General features: G+C 46.3%; 1 protein-coding gene across 4 annotated transcripts in view; it reads right to left on the bottom strand.

Annotated features, from left to right (window-relative positions):
* Positions 1-20,385, bottom strand: part of MYLK3 (myosin light chain kinase 3) — a 61,343-nt gene extending 40,958 nt beyond the window's left edge. For 2 of the 4 annotated variants that reach the window (XR_001919444.1, XM_018061977.1), the window contains exons 1-2: positions 5,969-6,445; positions 61-151 (exon numbers count right to left, since the gene is read on the bottom strand). Coding sequence is in view for 3 of the 4 variants with exons in the window: in XM_018061977.1 (XP_017917466.1) it covers positions 61-151; positions 5,969-6,445 (568 nt within the window). In the remaining variant the exon portion in view is untranslated. Of the gene's footprint in view, positions 1-60; positions 152-5,968; positions 6,446-18,504 lie in introns of those variants that run through there. The other 2 variants (XM_018061978.1, XM_018061979.1) reach the window with 2 other exon arrangements.

Below are 20,606 nucleotides of genomic sequence, written 5' to 3'. Positions count from 1 at the left end.
TCTTTAACCCTGAAACTGTTGGGTGTGCATGTGGGATAAAGCAGATGGGGCCCTACTCACCTTCCCAAGGGCCCCTGAGCTCAGCTTGTACACCTCTGGTGCTCAGCGTGTGCTTTGGTTTTGCTTCTTTCTCTTCCACTCGCTCTTTGTTCTAAAAGAATGACCATAAAACCTATCACTGTCATCACTGAGGCCACAAACATTTTGTTGAGTACCTACCTTGGGCTTGAAATAGAAACACTTAGGTTATTTCATGTAGTCTTGCAGTAATACTAGAGGGTACGAATTACTATTGTTACTTTAGAGATAAGGACACTGAGGTTTTCCCAAGGTCACCAAGTCCTTTCAAATGGGTTACTGTATTGCAGGTAAGGGGCAGACCTAGTCCCCGATCTAAATAGACCAGACCTCAAAATACTAGATCAGGCTTGGAAAATAAATTTGAGTCAATTTAGATTAGTCAGTTATGACTATTCCAGTGTTGGCTTGGGTTGGATACTGAATCCAGTAATGGGAGTGTCTCTGTTAATGAATACCTGCCTGGGAGCCAGGTAGGTGGATTCTATGGTTCTGTCTATATAGTACGGGACCCTTGAGCTAAACTTGATGGATTTAAACCGGTTTAACCATTTGATATGATCCTTAACTTCTCTGCCTCTCACTTTTCTTGTCTGTGAAATGGGGAGAATAATATCTAATCACAGAGCAGTGGGAGGATTGAGGGAGTTCATTTGTAGAATTTCTTGAGGAGTTCTCCCAACACAAGGTGATTAGCTCTGGTGATTTTATCCTGTCTGAACAGATGAGTGGTTTGTGTAGGATGCTCAGAGCCTACCCACAGAGGCGCTCAGCAGTTCTTCCTTAACTGAGTGGTCCCCACCAGACCAGGGCATGCGCTGTGCTCCTGAAATCATCCAGAGCACTCAGTATTTGTGAGTGCAAATATTTCTAGGTGCACTGACCCTTGTTGGGTCCCCCTGGTATTTCTGAGTCTTTGACTTTATAGAACAGGACGCTTGAGCCAGACTGGTTGGGTTTAAACCCCATCTAGAGTATGGCCCCTAAGATTCCTCCTGGCACTTGTCACAGACCCAGGTCTGGTCTAAGCCCAGAGACTGAAGGCCCTTTCTCCTATCTTGGCCAGAGAGGCCTCAACTGGGAGCCCAGAGTCCAAAAAGAACTAGAGTTTTATTTGGCTTGCACAGCATTTTACATCAAAATTCTAAGCTGCCTTTTGGGCTTAGAGAATTGTTCTACATTTTGATTGTGGTGGTGCTTATTAGTGTATATACATTTGTTAAACTGTGTACTTAAGATGTACATATTCAGTTGTATATATACAGTTTATTGTATGGAAATTATATCTTAATAAAAATGATTAGAAAAAATTCTAGGTTCCCAGCTTCTCTTGAAAAAAAAAAAAAAAAAATCTGATGACCTGTCAACTCTAAGCCCAAATGGCAAAAATCACCTGGAGCAATTCCCTCTAACTGGGTCACCAAAGTCCTCACCTCTCTTGCATGTCTCTCTGACACGAAGGGCGAAGGTTAGGTTTGTTACTGACTCAGGTTCAGCTGCCTGTTGCTCAAAAATCAATACTTGAGAGAGGCAAGTGTTGGTAGAAAGTTGCTTTTAATCAGAATGCCAGCAATCTGGGGAGATGGTAGACTCTGTTCCCCCAAAAACCACCTTCAAAGAATCTGCTCAGCCATGAAAGTTTTTAAAAGGGAAGAAAAAAGTAACCTCAGTTAATCACTGAGATAAGGAGTCAGAGTCATCCTCATCCCCCGCTGTATGCAGGCTTGTGGAGGCTATCTTGTTTACGGTTTGTTCACACAGTTAGTTGCATTGTGAGATTACTAAAGAAGAAACTAAGGAAGAGATCTGGTCATCTGTTAATTACTTACTCTTCATTTCTAGTTCTTTGATCTACAGAAAGAACCAACATGTTAGGCAAGGGATTGTGTGATTAAAAGATCTGAAAGGTGTGTTTGGGCCAGAGATGAGTAGAGCATGGAGGTGCCTGGTTTAAGTTTGGTGACAAGATAAAAGGGTGCTCCTACAGAGAGCTCTTTCTTGCCAAACGTTGCTTACAAATCCCCACTTGTCAAAACATGACTCCATTTCTATGGAATTATGGGGAAAAATCCATCTCCTGTAACTCTTCCATGCTGACACAGGGTGCCATATTCCATTTCTATGGGATTAGGGGTCTGTCTGACTTCTGTAAATTCTTCATGCTGACATAGGACACTGTATTCGCAGAGTGAAGATGTTGACATGGATCTGTACCATTTCTTTGCTGACAATTTTAACAGCCTGCTTACATATATGGTCAGAGCAAGCTACAATTATTCAAATACTCACAAAGTTATAGATTATTATGAGCAACAGTGTTAATCCCATTCTCTTGAGGCCAGTTCTTGAAATTGCTCTAGCCATAAATTCAGTACTGCTCAGGATGGAGCAGTTTACGGCATGGCTGCAGTCTGGTCAACATGCAGCTGGCCTTTTCCCTCTGGTGGCAGTTATACTATCTGGGAAACAACTCAGGAACGTGCATCAGACCTGGGTCTGTGACTCTAGTGTTCTAATCATTAGCTGCTTGAGCCTGCTCTTTTGTGACTCAGCGAGGCCTGGAAGACTTCAGCTTTTTTACAAACAAAAGGTAGGGGGTGTGGAGGGGCCTTTGTACTTGGGGTTGCTTCCAGGTTGGTTCCACTGGTTTTCCTACCCTGTGACCACTTCTCTCGGCCTTGTTTATGTCTTTGTGATTCCAGGACAGCAAGTTTTGCCCTCTTAATGGTAACAACATAACACATGGGCACACTTAATAAGGTTGGCTGTTGTCATCATGATTATCACCAACCAGCATCATCGTGACCTGGATCCCCTGCTCTATGGAGATCTCTCCCTGGGTCTCTTTCTACAGACTCTGTCCTGCCACCCCAGTAGTTGGGGAACTGGAAGCATTATCATGGCTGCCTCCTGTTTCACCTACCAGTGGAGAAAGATTCAAACAGACTGATTCAAACAGATTGTCCTTTGGCAGACCTTGCGGGGTTCAGACTATCTTCTCCCTCCCCCTGTGTTTGGTAGAGGGAGGTGCTTGCACGCGCGTGCACAAACACACAAACACACACACACACACACACACGCAGGCAGAGCTGGATTTTGACTTCAAGGCTCAATCTTTTGGTCCCAGCCTTGTTTTGACGTATTCAGAAGAAGGAGGATAAACCCCAAACACCTAGGCACCTTGAGGACTGATGCATTCTGAGCAGTTTGACTGTGCTTCTGTGCATCCTGACTGAGTCTGACTCCCTCCATGAGAGAGTATACAGCTTCCAGTAATAATCTGATCCATTGCTACAACCAAATGAAGTGTGACTGGGCAATCCAGGCCTGAGGAGAAGCTTCATGAAGTCCTGGCCGCCAGAACTACGACTGAATTCAATTCCACAAATTGCAATGCCCATATTCTCCTAGGAAATAGAAGAGGATCTCCAGAAAGTCTCCACAATGCACTGTTTTCAGCATCCACAGTGCGTGTAAAAGCTGGGGCTCAGTCTCAGCTATTTAATGGCCCCTTTTCTGACACCCTCTGTGAGAAAGCCCTGCCAGCACACAGAAGGAAGCAGAGGCCTCTCACGGGGGTAAGGTAAGGAGCTGACAGCCTAACGGGGAGACTAGATCAGCCCTGCAGATAGCTACTGACATGTATATTAAATACAAAGACCAGGAGAGAGATCAATCGTGTTCCAGATCAATCGCAGGCAAGAACAGTGGCAAGAAAATAGAAAGTTCCGTGACTTTGCCTTATCCAGAAATGCCTAAATATCTGCAACACGTGTGACAGCTAACTTCACTTATATATGAAGAATTCTTAAAAATCAAGGAAAAGGCAAAAAAAGAATGGAAAAGAGGGAAAACGTATGAATTTTTTGAAAAAAGAGTTTGCTTTAAAAAGATATAACCAACTGCCTTATTTGGATTTTAACTCAAATAAACAAATTTTAAAAGTAAACAAATAAAACATTAGCTGATCAGGGACATTTGAACACTGGTTGGTAACATCAAATTACTGTTTACCTTTAGATATGAAGGGTATCATGATAATGTTTTTTAAAAGACCCCTTAGGTTTTAGATATATTAGCTGAGTTGCTTATGGAAGAAATGATCCAATGTCTCAGATATTCCTTAAAATAATCTGGAAAGAGGGAAGTGGGTGGGAAAGAGCCTCTATTTGTGGGCTGACAAGGTTCATTATACTAATCTATTTTTATTCATTTGACATTTTTTATATTAAAAAAATTTCTTTTAAAGAAACACATGCATAATAAGATGTTTTCATTTGCCAGGCAATGAATGAAAAACTGGATAATATGCTTTGTTAGCAAAAATAGGAATGCAACAATCATTCCCATATGTTACTTAATTAGAATAACTTCTTTGAAGGTTGGTTTGGCATTATTTATTGTATAAATTTACCCATTGGCTTAGCATTGTCACTTCTAGGAGTGTGTCATATAGATAAACTCACAATTCCATGGATAGTCACTGCATCATTATTTATAAAAGCTAAAAATGAGAAATAATGTACATAATGATATGGGACTGATTAATAAATTAAGACACATTCTCAAAAATAGAACTCTCTGTAACTTAAAAAACAAAAACAAGAACACTTTCTAGTTATAAATATGAAACAATGCCCAAACTAATGCCCAAAAATCTTTAAAAATAATCAAGCCCAGTACAATGTGAATAATATTTTAGTTAAAACAAAACAAAGAGGGTGGTGTGTATACCAGTGTGCTTATAGATTAACAGTCTCTGTCAGGAAGGTTTCACAGGAAATAGGCTCCTATGATTGTTGGGAGAGGAGGGTTGTCCTGGGGACTGGGGGATGAGTAGGAGGGAGAATGATTTTTGCCATGTGCATAAATTATATTTCTTTTCTTTTTTAAAGCTGAGGTTGGTTATCAGAGTCAAGAGCAGAAGGTCCTATTTTCCCTATAGGCTCCAATCTCAGGGGAGGTGCAGAAAGCAGAGAGCTGCGTGGGAGGGGCCCACTGCGGAGAAGCTGCAGGGCAAGAGGGAAAGGGGTCTGCAAAGCACTTCTGGCCTGGCTGGGGGCGGGGAGGAAGGCAAAGTCCTGCAGCCTTGCTCCGGAAAGCCTCAGTTACTGATAGAGTCAAGCTCAGATTCCGTGAGGGGGAAGCTGCAAAGATCTGAAAGGGTAGCTCCAGGCCAACATCTGCGAGTTGCTAGGTGGCTGACCCTTAGCTGTTCCCAAACAGTTTTGCCTCTACACACCTCACACAAATGCACACACAAACACCCCGCACCCCAGCCAAGCGTCCTTTAGCCAGTGGATCTGATTATGCAACCCTTGGGAACAGCCACTCTCAGAAATGCCACACTCCACCCCCAGGCTCTGGCTCTGGCCTGTGTCCCCCGTAGGTCACTGTCAACACTCATCTCCCCACAGGCAGCTGCATACTCTGCCCACTCAGGGACACAGCACAAGGTTGGGGACAGGAAGGGGGGGATCTGGGTTTCCAAAGGAGGGGCTCTGTCAGGGTAAACTGAGTGCTCCCCACCTCTCGCCCACCCCAGGTGTAAGGAGAGAAGTCCCTGGGATGTCAGATAAGTGTAACTGCCCTCCTCTCCCTAGTGGCTCATTTGTCCCCCACTTCTAGGTGCCCTGCACTGCCCAGGGCCCCACAGTCTTCGCCAGGGCACAAGGGAGAAACCCAACTGTCCTGCTCTGTCTGGAAATCCACCTATGGCCTTTAAGCTTCCACCTCTCCTTTTTCCCATCAACAAGTCATGCAGCAGACACTAGAGGAGGAAACAGTCCTCCCGCTCTCCGAAGACTAGCTTCCTATCTGGGCAACCCACCAGGCCCCTGAGCCTCCCTTCCAGCCGGAAAGGCACTGGGGCACAGAAGCAGGAACCAACCTCCTCAGGGACGTCGGCCAGGCTTCCCTTCCTCCAGGGGACACTCCCTTGCATGATGAAATCCACCACCTTCGAGTTCTGGAGCACGGTCCCCACCAAGGCAATGGCCTTGTCCACAGCCATCACCATCCGGAAGAGGGCTTCAAGCCTGGCGCCCTGCTGGGCGGCATCCTGCCTCCCGGCCCGCACCAGCTCCAGGACCTCCGGCCACCCAGCCTGAGCATCAGACGGCGGGGGGCGGTCGGCCCCAGCCAGGCCCAGACCGCGGGAGGCCTCTAGCCGGTGCAGGCCTTGCTCCAGGTGGCCCATGCCTCGGTACACACACTGCAGTTTCTCCGTCACGTCTTCTTGGAAATGTAACAGTTTGTCAACCTTCTCATTCAGCATGTTGAGCTTTTTGTCCATGGTGGTTAAGCAGGCCTTGCCCAGCCCTGGCAGCCCCTGGGGCCCCAAACTCTCCTTAGGGGCTCCTGACATCCTGATGAAGACTCTCCAAGGGTGAAGATTCGGAAGAGCCACAGACCTCTGGCTTTCACTTGGGCAGTGCTGTCTGGAAGTTCATTGTTCTTTAGCTAGGGACTGCCTGGGTTGTTCAGGGAGCCCAGAGGACCAGGCTCTCTACGAGCCGTTGCCTTTGCTTATCTCCCACTCTGCCGTGGCCATGAGTGACAGGCTGGGCTTGGCCCAGGCCCTTCTCCTCGGGGCCCCTTTGACATCATGGCAGCATTTAACATTCCTCTCTGAGAGGCTGCTGATGGGCAAATATTTTAAGAATCTGCCCAGGACAGGCAGGAGTTCATGTAGCTGAAACTAAAGGTTAGAAGAAAAGAAATCCTTTAGGTAATGTCCCCAAAGCTGGACTCTATAAGGAACACCAGAGCAGAGTAAGGACCTAAGAGATCCAAAGCACTGAGGAGTACATTGCTCCCACCCAAACCACATACACACCCAATTCACAATAAGAAGCAAGACCAAAACAGGAAGAAATGTGAGGCCATTCAACAGAGTTCTGATCTTTGCCATGATGAAAAAATTTGATTCTTTTGCAAATTAAAAACAAAATTTTATTGCCCCTACTTTGCTGATACCACAAAGGTGTTTAGGCTGCTGTAGAGGTGGGTGTGCATGTCCCTCCCCACATGGGGCCCCCACTCACGAATCACTTGAAACTAAAAATAGAAGTGAGGGGCTAGCGAGGGCCTAGGTTACTCCCCAAGTTTCATCCTGCAGGCCATGTTCCTTGCAGAGCCCTCTGGGGACCATTTGCGAGCCACCCCTTTCTCCCGCAAAGATGACTGCACAGGCATCAGGCATCCAGTCTGTAAAATGAAAGACTGAAACAGACACAGTAGGGCCTTAGAGAGCAAGGGGACCCATGTTTCCTGTGGTTTCTAAATGTTTTAGCATCAGAAACCCTTGGTTCAAATGAAACTTTGACAGAAATATCAATAATACAGCAGACAAAGGGACACGCTCAAGCTAACACTAAGGTGGGGTGCAAGGGGGCACCACAGTGCCTGAGGCTGCCATGGAGCAGTCCACGGGCACCACTTGCCTCCAGGTCCTCATAGAGAGAAAGCAGGGCCAGAGAGGGACTCTGTCCAAGGTGGCCCTGGGCATACAACCTCCTGAGGACAGCATATCTCTGGTGAAGGCCGGCAGCAGGGAGGTGAGTGTTAGCATCCCCTTAAACCCCCTCCTTCTGAATGAAAGCAATTACGAGAATAAATTCGACCTGGAACTCTGACATCTAAAAGCACCTTGGGATCATTTAGCAGTCTGAAGCTGCAAGTGAGTGGTAAACGCAGTGTGCAGCCTGACCACAAACCCCTTGCCACCCTCCTCTGTCAGGACAACTGCCCTTAGCAGCCCATATAGAAATCCAGACCCGTTTCTGGGAGCACAGACCAGGTGTCATTGGTGGAATGGCCCAGAACATGCTCCAAAGAGCACTGGTCTGTTACATTTACTGTGATTTAAAACACACAGATAAACTGTCCTTGGAAAAAGAAATTTGGGACACACTGGGCACACTGCTGGGGCCTCACTCTGTACCTCAGCAGCAGTCATCTGCCACAGAAAGAAATCAGCATCCTACCAGGGACTCACTCCTTCCCCGTACTTCCTGCTGAACACTTCCCTGTGGAACTGTGGTTCCCTGGACCCAACCTTGGGAAATGTCCGCCTAGAGAAAGCTCTGGAAGTCTAACACTCAGCACAATGTCCTTCAGTAGGTCCTGATAATCTTTGTGAAGGAAAGTCCCCATAGTCTAAAGAGACTGATACCATCTCTGGGAGACCGTTCCTACCAATGCTTGGCACAGGCTGCTTCACTATGACCGCTGCTCTAGAGATCTCAGAGCAGCCTGCTTCCAGGCAAGTCCTAGGTTAATAAAGTCTGGAAAGATATTTTGAAAGTCTAGATGAACACAATGGTCACAAGTAAGTGTCCCAGACATCTATTTATATCAAAAGCTAATTATTTGCGTTGCAAAAGGATTTGCCCCTGGTCTCCCTTAAGCGACAAGTAATTGCGAGTCAGCGGGTTTATGGTGAATGTTTGCTGTGTCATCCACTCTTCCAGAACTACTTTGAAGGCCCTTGAGCCCAGAAAAGCACCCCTTTGGCTTGATCCTGGGATGTAGGTATTCAAGGCAACTATATAGAAGGAATGAACTAAGCAGGCTCCAATAGGAGCAGGGGCCTGGGCTGATCCCTGGGAGAAAGTGGAAGGAGGAGGCTGCAGCTGGGGTTTCCCAGAAAAAACAAATGAGCAGAGGGCAAGAAGCCCTCACAATTCCCAGAAGTAAACTCTAGGACCCTCTGGGAGAAAGCTCAGAATATGCCGACAGGACAAGTCCTTAGGCCTCCTTGATGAACAGGACCAACTGTGAAGCCCTTTCACTTCTCAGCCTCCAGAAGAAATGAGTTTATGAGCACATCGGTTTTCTGAGGGCTGGTGCATGGCTTCTCTCTAGCTCCCTGAGTTAAAGGGCACAGCAAGAGCCATAGGCAATTCTTTTGGGACAATGGTGCCTGCCCAGAGGACAGGAGAGGCATTCCACCCACCAAGTCAAGAGAACGCAGGCCAGAAAGAGGCACCCAAGCTGGACGGTCCCAGAGTAGCAAGTGCAGTGACACCCCATCTCTCCTGGGTGACGACTGGCAGCCAGTCCACTCCCAGCAAGGCACGGGAGACCTCTGTCTGCCGGAGGCTGTGGTCAGCGTGCACGGAACCCCAAGAGTCTTCCAATGTCTTTATGGTGATAGCCAGCTTTTCCTGAAGAACCTTAGAGAGGCTTGTGGACCCTGAGATCCCAGTTGAAGGAAGAGGGGAGAAGAAACTCAAGGCTGAGGGGTTCATTCAAAGCCGTGACTCTTCTCCTGCCTCCCCTTCCCTGCAGATCACAGATCTGTTTCTGAAGAGCTGCAATGGTCCACAATACAACAGTGCTCTGCTCTGGGGATCATCTGATCCTCAACAGAGCCAAGGGATCACCAGGTATTCAGAGAAAGCTCCCAAGATAAAAAGAGGAGCCCCAAACAAATGAACAGAAATATATTGTGGCAGAAACAGGGAAAAAAGAAACAAGAAAGTTTCAAAAAAGGCTCTCATTAGTAACCACAGAAGAGTGTGAAAGACTCTTCTATCCATTAAAAAAGAAGAGGGTACCGTGGAAAAAGAACAAGCATGGAATAAAAGAGAGGTCTTGGAAATTATAAATACGAATGTTAACATTTAAAAATCCAGTACAGGGATAGGAAGATATTATCTTATCTGGAATAAGATAATATTCCAGAAAACAGAACTGAAAGCAGAAGATGTGTACATTAGGAGAAAAAAGAGAGACAGTGGATTAAGCTGGTCCTACATCTAATTAACTGGAGTTCAGGTGGAGAAAGGAAAGAAAGAGGAAAGGAATTTATCAAAGAAATACTACAGACATTATGAAATATAATAGAGTTAAAGACATGTAAATGGTTACGAGTATGGGGCCTAGGGTCAGATGACCAGGATTTAACTCCTGCCTCTGCCTGTTATTAGGCAGAGTCGTGGGCCAGTTTATTTAACCTCTCTCAGTCTGTGCTTCCTGGAGTGTAACGTAATAACAGTGCACAGGCTTCATGGAGTTGTCAGGAGGGTCACTTGAGAATGCTTGTGAGGCGCCTGGAACAAAGCTTGGCACACAGCGAGTGCTCAGATGTTAGCCATCAGTATGATGCCAGCCACGGGGCAAAAGGGGAACAGAAGGAATCAGAGTCTCCAAGAAAATCAGAGTCCAGGAAAGAATGAAATCAAAATACACGATTACAGGGAGACTGGCATGGAGCTCTGTGATGACCTAGAGGGGTGGGATGGCAGCAGGGGAGGGAGGCTAAAGAGGGAAGGGTTATATATATAATAACTGATTTGCATTGTTGTACAGCAGAAATCAACACAGCATTGTAAAGCAATATCTTCCAACTAAAAAATTAAAAAAAAATTTTTTTAAGTACATGATTGAATTTTCAATGAATAATATTTATATAGGAGCCTGGATAGCTCAGTTGGTAGAGCATCAGACTTTTGGACTTCCCTGGTAGCTCAGCTGGTAAAGAATCTTCCTGCAATGCAGGAGACCCCTGTTGGATTCCTGGGCCGGGAAGATCCCCTATAAAAGAGAATGGCAATTCTCTCCAGTATTTTTGGGTTTCTCTAGTGGCTCAGATAGTAAAGAATCTGCCTGCAATGTGGGAGACCTGGGTTCAGCTCCTGGCTTGGGAAGATCCCCTGGAGAGAGCATGACAACCCACTGCAGTATTCTTGCCTGGAGAATCCCCATGGACAGAGGAGCCTGGCGGGCTACAGTCCATGGGATCACAAAGAGTCAGACAGTGGCTAAGCAAAGCACACACATTATAATGTTACATTATATATATATATTATATTATGCCATAATAAAGTAAATATTGTATTAAGTTAAAGCAGTGATATATAATATTATAAGAGTTGTAAAGGGAAAATGGAGAGAGCTAAATCTTTATTTCTCTTAAAAGGAAATCCATAAATAATGAACAAAATTGATGAGGAGAGAATTGGAGGCAAACACCAGAAAGAACTGCTCAAAGACTTCATTGTGTTTGCTGCTGGGAAGCAGGATGGGAAGTAGGTTTTGCGGAGCTCACAGGTACAACATCTAGGGGAGCCCAATGTGCGGTAGAATTTGCATGTTTGTACGGATGGCTAACAAACACATGAAAAGATGCTCAACATCACTCATTATTAGAGAAATGCAAATCAAAACCACAATGAGGTACCACTTCACACCAGTCAGAATGGCTGCGATCCAAAAATCTGCAAGCAATAAATGCTGGAGAGGGTGTGGAGAAAAGGGAACCCTCCTACACTGTTGGTGGGAATGCAAACTAGTACAGCCACTATGGAGAACAGTGTGGAGATTCCTTAAAAAATTGCAAATAGAACTACCTTATGACCCAGCAATCCCACTGCTGGGCATACACACCGAGGAAACCAGAATTGAAAGAGACACATGTACCCCAATGTTCATCGCAGCACTGTTTATAATAGCCAGGACATGGAAACAACCTAGATGTCCATCAGCAGATGAATGGATAAGAAAGCTGTGGTACATATACACAATGGAGTATTACTCAGCCGTTAAAAAGAATTCATTTGAATCAGTTCTGATGAGATGGATGAAACTGGAGCCGATTATACAGAGTGAAGTAAGCCAGAAAGAAAAACACCAATACAGTATACTCACACATATATATGGAATTTAGAAAGATGGCAATGACGACCCTGTATGCAGGACAGCAAAGGAGACACAGATGTGTATAACGGACTTTTGGACTCAGAGGGAGAGGGAGAGGGTGGGATGATTTGGGAGAATGGCATTCTAACATGTATACTATCATGTAAGAATTGAATCGCCAGTCTATGTCTGACGCAGGATACAGCATGCTTGGGGCTGGTGCATGGGGATGACCCAGAGAGATGTTATGGGGAGGGAGGTGGGAGGGGGGGTTCATGTTTGGGAACGCATGTAAGAATTGAAGATTTTAAAATTATTAAAAAAAAAAAAAGAATTTGCGTGTTTGCGGACTCGTAACAAGTGTGGCGGCACAAGACAGTGAAGGGTCTGGTCCTAACAAAATCAAATATGACAAATTTCTGAGAGATGGAGGCCACATGTCTTGAGGAAAGGTGTGCTTACCTACTTGGGTAGGTAAGTACACCTAAGTGCCCGTAAGGGCCAGCTGGAACTTAACCTCTGTGAACACAGTGTTCCTCATTTGTAAAAGGGGCTCATAATAGTGCAATAGCCTCAGGGCTATTTGAGTATTCAGATAAGCAAAACACTCAGCACAGCACTTGGCACACAATAAGTACTTGAAAACAGTAGAGACTGTTTTCACCACGCCCATCCCACCCCAGACAGCCCACGAGCACAGCAGTCTACTCAGTCACCTCATTGTGGGGTAGGGGCAGGGGACAAGGGTATGTCTTCCCAAACCTAAATCAGCTCCCCCAGCCACCTGACCTCCCCCAGGCCACCACCCCGCATGCACCGCTCGTGATGTGCAACCAGAAAGTGCAAACATGTCCTCCACGAAGCTGCACTTACTCCCGAAAGGAAACCAGAGATGAAACAGAACCTCAGAAAGTCTCGCGGGGTTCAACGTGGACAACTTCGGGGTTAGCTGCCCCTTGGCCTTATCTGCCCACTACATCAGGAAAGGCCTGCGCTGACCACCCCCAGGCTGTACTCATCAACCAAAAGTTTCTGCTGACGGAGTTTCTTGGTCCAAGAGGACTCAGATCTGGGCGACAATTGTCACAGAGGCTCCCTTTGTCCTGTGAACCTAATAATTGTTACTTGGGTTCCTACTTCAAAGCAGACCGGCCTGCTTACCGCAAATATCTGGGTGTAATTCGACGCCCGCTGCTGGCCTCTGGTGCTGGGACTGCGAAGTGCCGGAGTGAGGCACAGAGTCCTGTCCTGCTGCTGCGGCCGTGCCAGCCCACTGTTTACTCTGCTTGGAGATGCCCGACTTCCCGGAGCCCAGGGAACGAGGTGGGCTGGCCAGGATGGCTTCTCTAGAACTCAGGCTGCAGCGATAAGCCTGGCATTTCCGCTTATCTCTGAGCCTGCCCCGGGCCCCAGAGGCATCCAGAGGCTTCACTTGGTTATCTGCTTTGCTGGGCGGTATCTGCCTTCCCCGGGGGCCTACTTCCTGCATCACTTAGCTGAGTGTCCAGTGTGAAACAAACACTGTGTGGTCCAACAACAGAAGAAAGAAGGGATTGAGTCCGCAGACAGAGCTGACCTGAGTTCAAAATCCAGAACCTGGGTGCAGGGGCCAGAGAAGAGCTAAGACTCCTTGCCTTCGGGCAGCCCTTCAGGACAGAGCAAAGCCCTGGACAGCGATAGAACAGGTTGCTTTCTTCATGGGGGCTGCTTGCATCCAGGCTGGGAGGGATCAGTTATTGCCTCTTCAAGTAAAACTACTCAAGAAGCAATGAAGGTATCTGGAGCCTCAAAGACTGGGACATGCTGCAGTGAAGAGAAGGCCATGAGCGGGGGCTTCTGCTGAATGAGATGCCTGCTCCAACTCAGCTGTTACCCTCAGGGAGGCTCCTTGGACAGATCTTCCCAGAGTGCTCTGGGTGAGGCCAAACCCTCCACATGCCCTGGCATGCATCCACAGACAGACATACATATATGCACACATATCACTCCAGGGCCCAGTTCACCTGGCCTGACTGACAGCAATCAGAGTACGGGGTACAGAGTTTTGATATTTAGTTTGTTTTCTTGAACCTGACCATGGGCAGATTCTGTACTAAGTACTTTAACTGCAAATGTCTTAATTTAGACTTTGCTACAAACCTATAGTGTGGGTTTCCCAGGTGGTTCAGTGGTAAAGAATCCACCTGCCAATGCAGGAGACTCGGGAGACTTGGGTCTAATCCCTGATCTGGAAGAGCTCCTGGAGGAGGAAACCCACTCCATTATTGTCTGGAAAATCCCATGGACAGAGGAGCCTGGTGGGCTACAGTCCGCAGGGTGGCAAAGAGTCAGACGTGACTGAGGGACTGAGAAGGCATGCATAACCCTATAGGGTAGATTACTATTTATCACCCCATTTTACAGAGGGGGATCAATCTAAAGAACTTAAGGGGCTCACCCAAGGCCACATAGTCAGAAAACAGTGGAGCCAGAATTCCAACCCAGGTTGATAACTCACACCACTCTGCCACTTTCAGAGACAGGAGGAACTTCAGAGACTGTAAGGGTCAATCCCGTCATTTTGTAGATGGAGAGTCTGAGATCTGGAGAGAAGGGACTCTTCAAAGGCCACTGAGTAAGTCAAAGACCGGACCAAACGATTGCCCTCAGAGTGACCATGGAAATCTCCACCCTGCTTTCTGGATTTGAGCAGGGTGTGTGTGTCATGAAATTGGCCTCTGCCCATAGGCTCATCCCTGACAGTTGGCTGAGGAGATGGGGTGGGGGGTGGGGGGAGTGGACACAGGGTAGGGGGCCCTAGATACTATAATAGTTACTTACTCTTTTGCAGAAAATCGTCTACTGCTTATCTCATCTGGCTACCCAGAAAGATACCAAAAGTCCTGCCAGGATGAATCCAGGAATTGCACTTAGGAATAAAACCAGAGGCAAGTTGGGCACTCTGAAGAAGCAGAGAGGGAAATAGCAGCTTAACGACAGGCCTGGGCCTCAGGGACCCTCCTTGCTAGCTCTCAGGTGGCTGGTGGGTTTGCTCCCAGAATCTCACTGTCTTCTACAGTCAGCACTTCTACCCCTGGTTGAAGCTTTTCATTTTCTCAATTCCTTTCTCACATGCCTAGTCAAAATTGTTCCCAGCCAAGCATGGTCAAATGGAATAAGCCTGAAAATATCAGAGAAGAAAAAAAAGAACACCCTCATAAATCAAATCTACACTAGCAGCTATTCATTCATTCAACATGTCCAGAGCAACACTTCTTAGGAAATAATAAAAAGACTATTATTTATCAAGCATTTCTATGTGTCAGGCACTGTGCTATACTGTCACATAAATTACTTTTGCCCCCACAACAATTCTAAGAGAAAGAAACTATATTCCCATTTCACAGGTGAGTAAACTGAGGCTTGGGATGCAAAGTCACTTTCCAAAGTCTGTGTTCAGTTCAGTTCAGTTCAGTTGCTCAGTCGTGTCCCACTCTTTGGGACCCTATGGACTGTAGCATGCCAGGCTTCCAAGTCCATCACCAACTCCTGGAGCTTACTCAAACTCATGTCCATCAAGTCGGTGATGCCATCCAACCATCTCATCCTCTGTTGTCCCCTTCTCCTCCTGCCTTCAATCTTTCTCAAAATAAGGGTCTTTTCCAGTAAGTCAGTTCTTCGCACCACGTGGCCAAACTATTGGCATTTCAGCTTCAGCATCAGTCCTTCCAATGAATATTCAAGACTGATTTCCTCTAGGATGGACTGGTTGGATCTCCTTGCAGTCCAAGGGACTCTCAAGAGTCTTCTCCAACACCACACTTCAAAAGCATCAATTCTTTGGTGCTCAGCTTTCTTTATAGTTCAACTGTCACATCCATACACGACTATTGGAAAAACCATATCTTTGACTAGACAGACTTTTATTGTAAGTGTGTGTAAGACCCAGTACATCAATGCAGGCAGCCAAACTCCCGAGTCTGCTTACAGCCGGAGGAGTCTAGTTGAAACATCTTGTCTAGAACCTGATTTTCTCTAGGGGGCTGCATTTTCCAACTGCCAATTTAGAAACACAATTTTATTTGCAAGTTGGAACTGGGTCAATAAGTTTCATGCCAACATATTGTACTGCCAATCGGCTCATACTGGTAAGGTGTCCCCACCTGCAAAGTGCTTTGACATGTGCTCACACTTACACTCATCTAAGTTGCATGGATTATGATTCTTATTTTCCTCAAGAAGAGACTGAGGGTCCCAAGGAGAGTCAGTGCGGAGCTGGCCATGGCCCCAGGGCCTGTGTTCCCTATAGTAGGTAGGGTTTCTGGCCATACACACACACACACACCCCTACCCCTATCACACCTGGCTTGACAGGAATCAGAGAAAGAGTTGCAGGCTTTTTATTTTAGCCCCGAGCCTGACCATCGCAGACATCGTGCTGCTTAGCATTCTAACAGCAATATCTTATTCAAATCCTTTATTGTGCTGATACCTGTGAGCTGAGATCTCTGCTTGTGCCATGGGAAACTCAGAAAGTCAGGTGGGAGCAAGGGTAACACACTGGAACAACAGAGAAGATGGGACAGCCACTAACTGCTGGGTGTGAAGGATGTGGGTGGGATAGGGCAAAATCATGTGACGTACCAGTGCTTCCCGGCCTCCTGTATCTGATAAAAAAGAAGCCCACCGTCATCTGCTCAAATTCTCAGTCCTCAGTCTATCCCTACCCTCTGAGGAGAGCTTGGTCTCAGGACTTTTCCTGTCAAATCTAGAGAATGGGTGGAATCTGAAGTCTGAAGGAGAGAATTTGGTGAGCTGGGTAGCAAAGCACCAAGAAGCGGAAGGAAAGAGGAGGCTTCAGACCAGGAGCAGGGTTTGGGGTTGGGGATCAGCAGACCTGAGGCAGCCCCATGATGCAAGCGAATGGGTGAGAGAAGGAAGGAGGGTTTGGAAAACTGTGTGCTGCTGCCTATGGAGGGTCACTGGGAATAGTAAGTAGGAACGGCAGAGTGGCCTGCCTTCCATGGGCCCAAGTCTCTGCAGAAACTTGCTTACTTGATGTCAACGAATTCAGAGTGTAAGTGGGAGGTAAAGAAATTGGAAACAAATTTTAGCAAAGTGAAAGGACTTCCTGGTGGAAACAGGACTTGAGCCGAGCCTTGAAGGATGCGTGAGATTCAGGCAGGCCAGGGAAAGGTGAGGGCATGGAGTGAACAGAGCTCCAGGTAGAGTGACAGTGCAGATACTAGTCTTGGGCCAGGAGGTGTCAATGGAGGCCCAAATGATCCAGCAGGCAGGACTCTTTAAGAAAGTGAACCTGAAAGTCAAGCAGAGACATTTAGACCCAAAGGAGCACGATAAAGGGGCAGTAATCCTGTGGAATGTTTTTAGGTGGGAAATAACATGGTGCAATCAGTGTCTAAGACTGAACAGAATGATTACCTAGAGGTAGGAGGGGCTGACTCAGAGGGGACACAGGGCCACTTCTGGGATGTTGGAGATGTTTTATACCCTGGGTGGTGGTTACCCTGGTTCACGTATATGTGCATACAGGTCCAGAAGGCTATAAGATTTGTGTATTGTGCTGTATGCCTTACCAAGTTCTGTCAGTATGGAAAAAAGGGAGGAAGGTGGAACCAGTGGATCTGGTGGGATGTAAATGGATCGGGAGGGCACAGAATTGTCATCCACACAGAAACTAAAAGCAGCAAGTGTTTACCAGTTCTGGGATGTATGCTGTTGCCAACACACATTAGCACTAAGGAAGTGGAGTGACATCTGAGAGAACAAGTCTTTGAAACTCCTTTCATAAATGCTGACTGATGCTCTGAGGCCCTCATTCCATTCCCACCCACCCCCCACCCACCGCCATGCCTGCAACCAAAGCAGGACCCCTCCTCACCATACAGGGCCAGACACTCTGAGGATCTATGGTGTTCCTCCCAGATTCAATAGGTGAAGGTTTCACCCCAAAAGCAGGTTGCAAAACAGCCAAGTACAGACATTAGAATCCCATTTTTGTTTAAAATATACATATATGCCAATATGGCTAATTCTGCATCAGAGAACTGCAGATGGTCTTTCTTTTCTATATTTCATTTATATAATTATTCTAACTTTTAAGTGTATTATTTGTGTTATTTTTTTCTGTAATAGTCATGATTCATCTGGACCCACAGGAATTATTCTAGACAATATGCACGAGAGAGGTTAACTGACCAAGAACAGACTCCCCCAGGAACCCAGCTGACAGAAAACAACATTTAATAACCTTATAGGGAGGTCAGACTTCGATTGCTTAACCTTAAATGAATACAACAAATGTATATGTAACAGACTCAGGACTCCTCAGAAACAGTAAACCCCCAGGATAGAGAAAGGATTCCTCTTTGCACTTCGGTTTTTAAATAGATTTTTGCCCCCTCTGACTTGGAAACAAACATTCCAGACTACACATGCAACTCATTAAACTATACAGTAGAATTAATTTGGGAATTTTTTTTAGAGCAAAGTTGGCAAACATCTGCAAACAATCAACTACAGCATTCTCAAATGATCTGAGCCTTAAGTAGGACTAATCACAGCAATGTTTGAAAATAAAATAGTTTTGAAGTCTGAATTACACATGTAATTCCCCGATAGCTGCACAAAACCAAAGACAAATCCATGCACTTAAGATGGTTAGTTTTTACTATTGTTTGCTTTTGGTCAGACTCTAAATGTGTTTTCTGGAGGGTCTACATGCCCTTAAGGCACCTGCTGAAAACACACACACACAATAAGTTTACCATCTGCACTTACATACCACCTTCCTTCCATGGATCCCGAGTGGTCTATCAGAAATGTTGTTTTCATAAGTCCCCTGTGAGATGCGTATTGTTCCCTCCATCTTACATGCAGATAAACCTAAACATGCGGGCAGTTAAGTGGCTTGTCAACAGTCATAGCCCAAGACAAAATCCATGCAAGCCACTCTATGGTCTCCCTTCCTCTGCTGACCGTGCCTTTGAGCTTTCTTGTTGGCCCAGGTTTAAATCATGCACGCAGACCATTGTTTCCCTGGTGATGGAGGTGGCATTCTATTTCCTGCCCTGAATCTGGCCTGGGGCCCTGGCGGCACCGCATTTAGCCACAAGTGCATCAGCCATGCGTGAGTGGGGACAGCTTGGCTCCTTGGAAACCTAAGTGGCATGTGTCAGCTGGCACCAGCCTGCAGAGAGCCACTCCAGGCCACCCTGCTAACTCCTCCATCACTGGCCCAGAGCAACCCATAATGAAGGCAATGACATCTCTCTGGGAGCTGGATGAACACACGGGAACAGCTCAAAGGCAAACTCTCTGGCCCGGCTCCTGTCCAGCCCTCAGAGAGAAATAATCCTTACATGCCTGGGAACCAGGTCCCCAGTCCAGTCCAGCCCTCCCTCTGTTCATTTCTATGGACAAAGTGTCGTGGTCACAGATTACATTCCTGATAGGCAAGCGAATTTACACTTCCAGTCTCCAGTTGCAGTGTTTATTTTTATGGTCCATTAATTAACGTGTCCTGGAATGACCATTCAGAATCACCTCTAGAAAAATAAGAAAGTCACTGGGGCATCCACCAGGTAATAAGAGTTATCACCTGAAAAGAGTTTCTCTGATGATTGCAGTCACTCTTAGAAATTAGGGGTGGAGATTTTTTTGTGTGTGTGAACTCTGTCATTTGGCTTAAAAATCAATTAAATCAATTTTAACTTCTTCATTAACCTTACTGGATGGTCGGGTGCGTTTATGAACCAGAGGCTGGGTTAACTGCCCCTCTTTCTTGTGTACTGCCAAAGCACCACAAATGTCTTCCGATCAGATCCTAAAAGTGGTAATAGTTCTGTCAAGCATTCACCTTGTGCAAGCTAAAAGCTAGCACTGTACATTTTTTAAATTCTAAGTATTACCATTAATTCTCATTTACATAAGGAAACTGGCCCAGAGAGGTCACAAAGTCACCTGTGATTGCCATAAAAAGTTACCACGAACTTAATGGCTTAAAACAACAGAAACTTATTCTCTCGCAGTTCTGGAGGCCAGAAGTCTGAAACTAATATCACTGGGCCAAACCAAGGTGTCAGCAGGGCTATGCTTTCTCCAGAGGCTCCAGGAGAAAATCATTCCTTCCCTTCCTAGCTTCTGGTAGCAGCTGGCATTTCTTGGCTTCTGGTCGCTCACTGCACTCGGCTCCCACGATCACACTGCGTTCCCGGTCCTTCTGCACGTGTCAGACCCCATGCCTCCCTTGCACGATGATATATGTGACTGTATTTAGGTCTCACCTGGATAATCCAAGATAATCTTCCCATCTTGAGGTTCTTAATCACATGTGCAAAGTCCTTGTTCACCATAAAAAGGAACATTCACAGGTTCCAGAGATGAGGATGTGAGTATCTTTTGGGGGGCCGTCGTCTACCCTCCCAGCGAGGTTTCTCTTCTCACGCAGTCATGAGGGTTCACTGGCTGAGTGGTGAATGAGCAGCATAGAGGCCAGAGCTCAAGCTTTGGTGTTAGGCAGACTCAGGTTTGAAGCTTAGCTCTACCACTTACTGTCTGACTTAAACAAGTAACTTAACCTCTCTAAATCTAAAATGTGGGACTATTTTGAGGATTAAATGAGATAATGAAAATGAAATGCATGTAACAGTGCCTAACATAGCCTCCTTCTCCAATGCATGAAAGTGAAAAGTAAAAGTGAAGTCGCTCAGTCATGTCCGACTCTTTGCGACCTCATGGATTGCAGCCTACCAGGTTCCTCCGTCCATGGGATTTTCCAGGCAAGAGTACTGGAGTGGGTGCCATCTATGGGGTCACACAGAGTCAGACACGACTGAAGCGACTTAGCAGCAGCAGCAACATAGCTTAGTGCTCAATGAATT

This window comes from Capra hircus, chromosome 18 (assembly GCF_001704415.2).
Source record: "Capra hircus breed San Clemente chromosome 18, ASM170441v1, whole genome shotgun sequence".
In the NCBI taxonomy this organism is placed as follows: Eukaryota; Metazoa; Chordata; class Mammalia; order Artiodactyla; family Bovidae; genus Capra; species Capra hircus.
The sequence above is the reverse complement of the archived record's forward strand: the minus strand, read 5'-3'. Positions and strand labels throughout refer to the sequence as shown.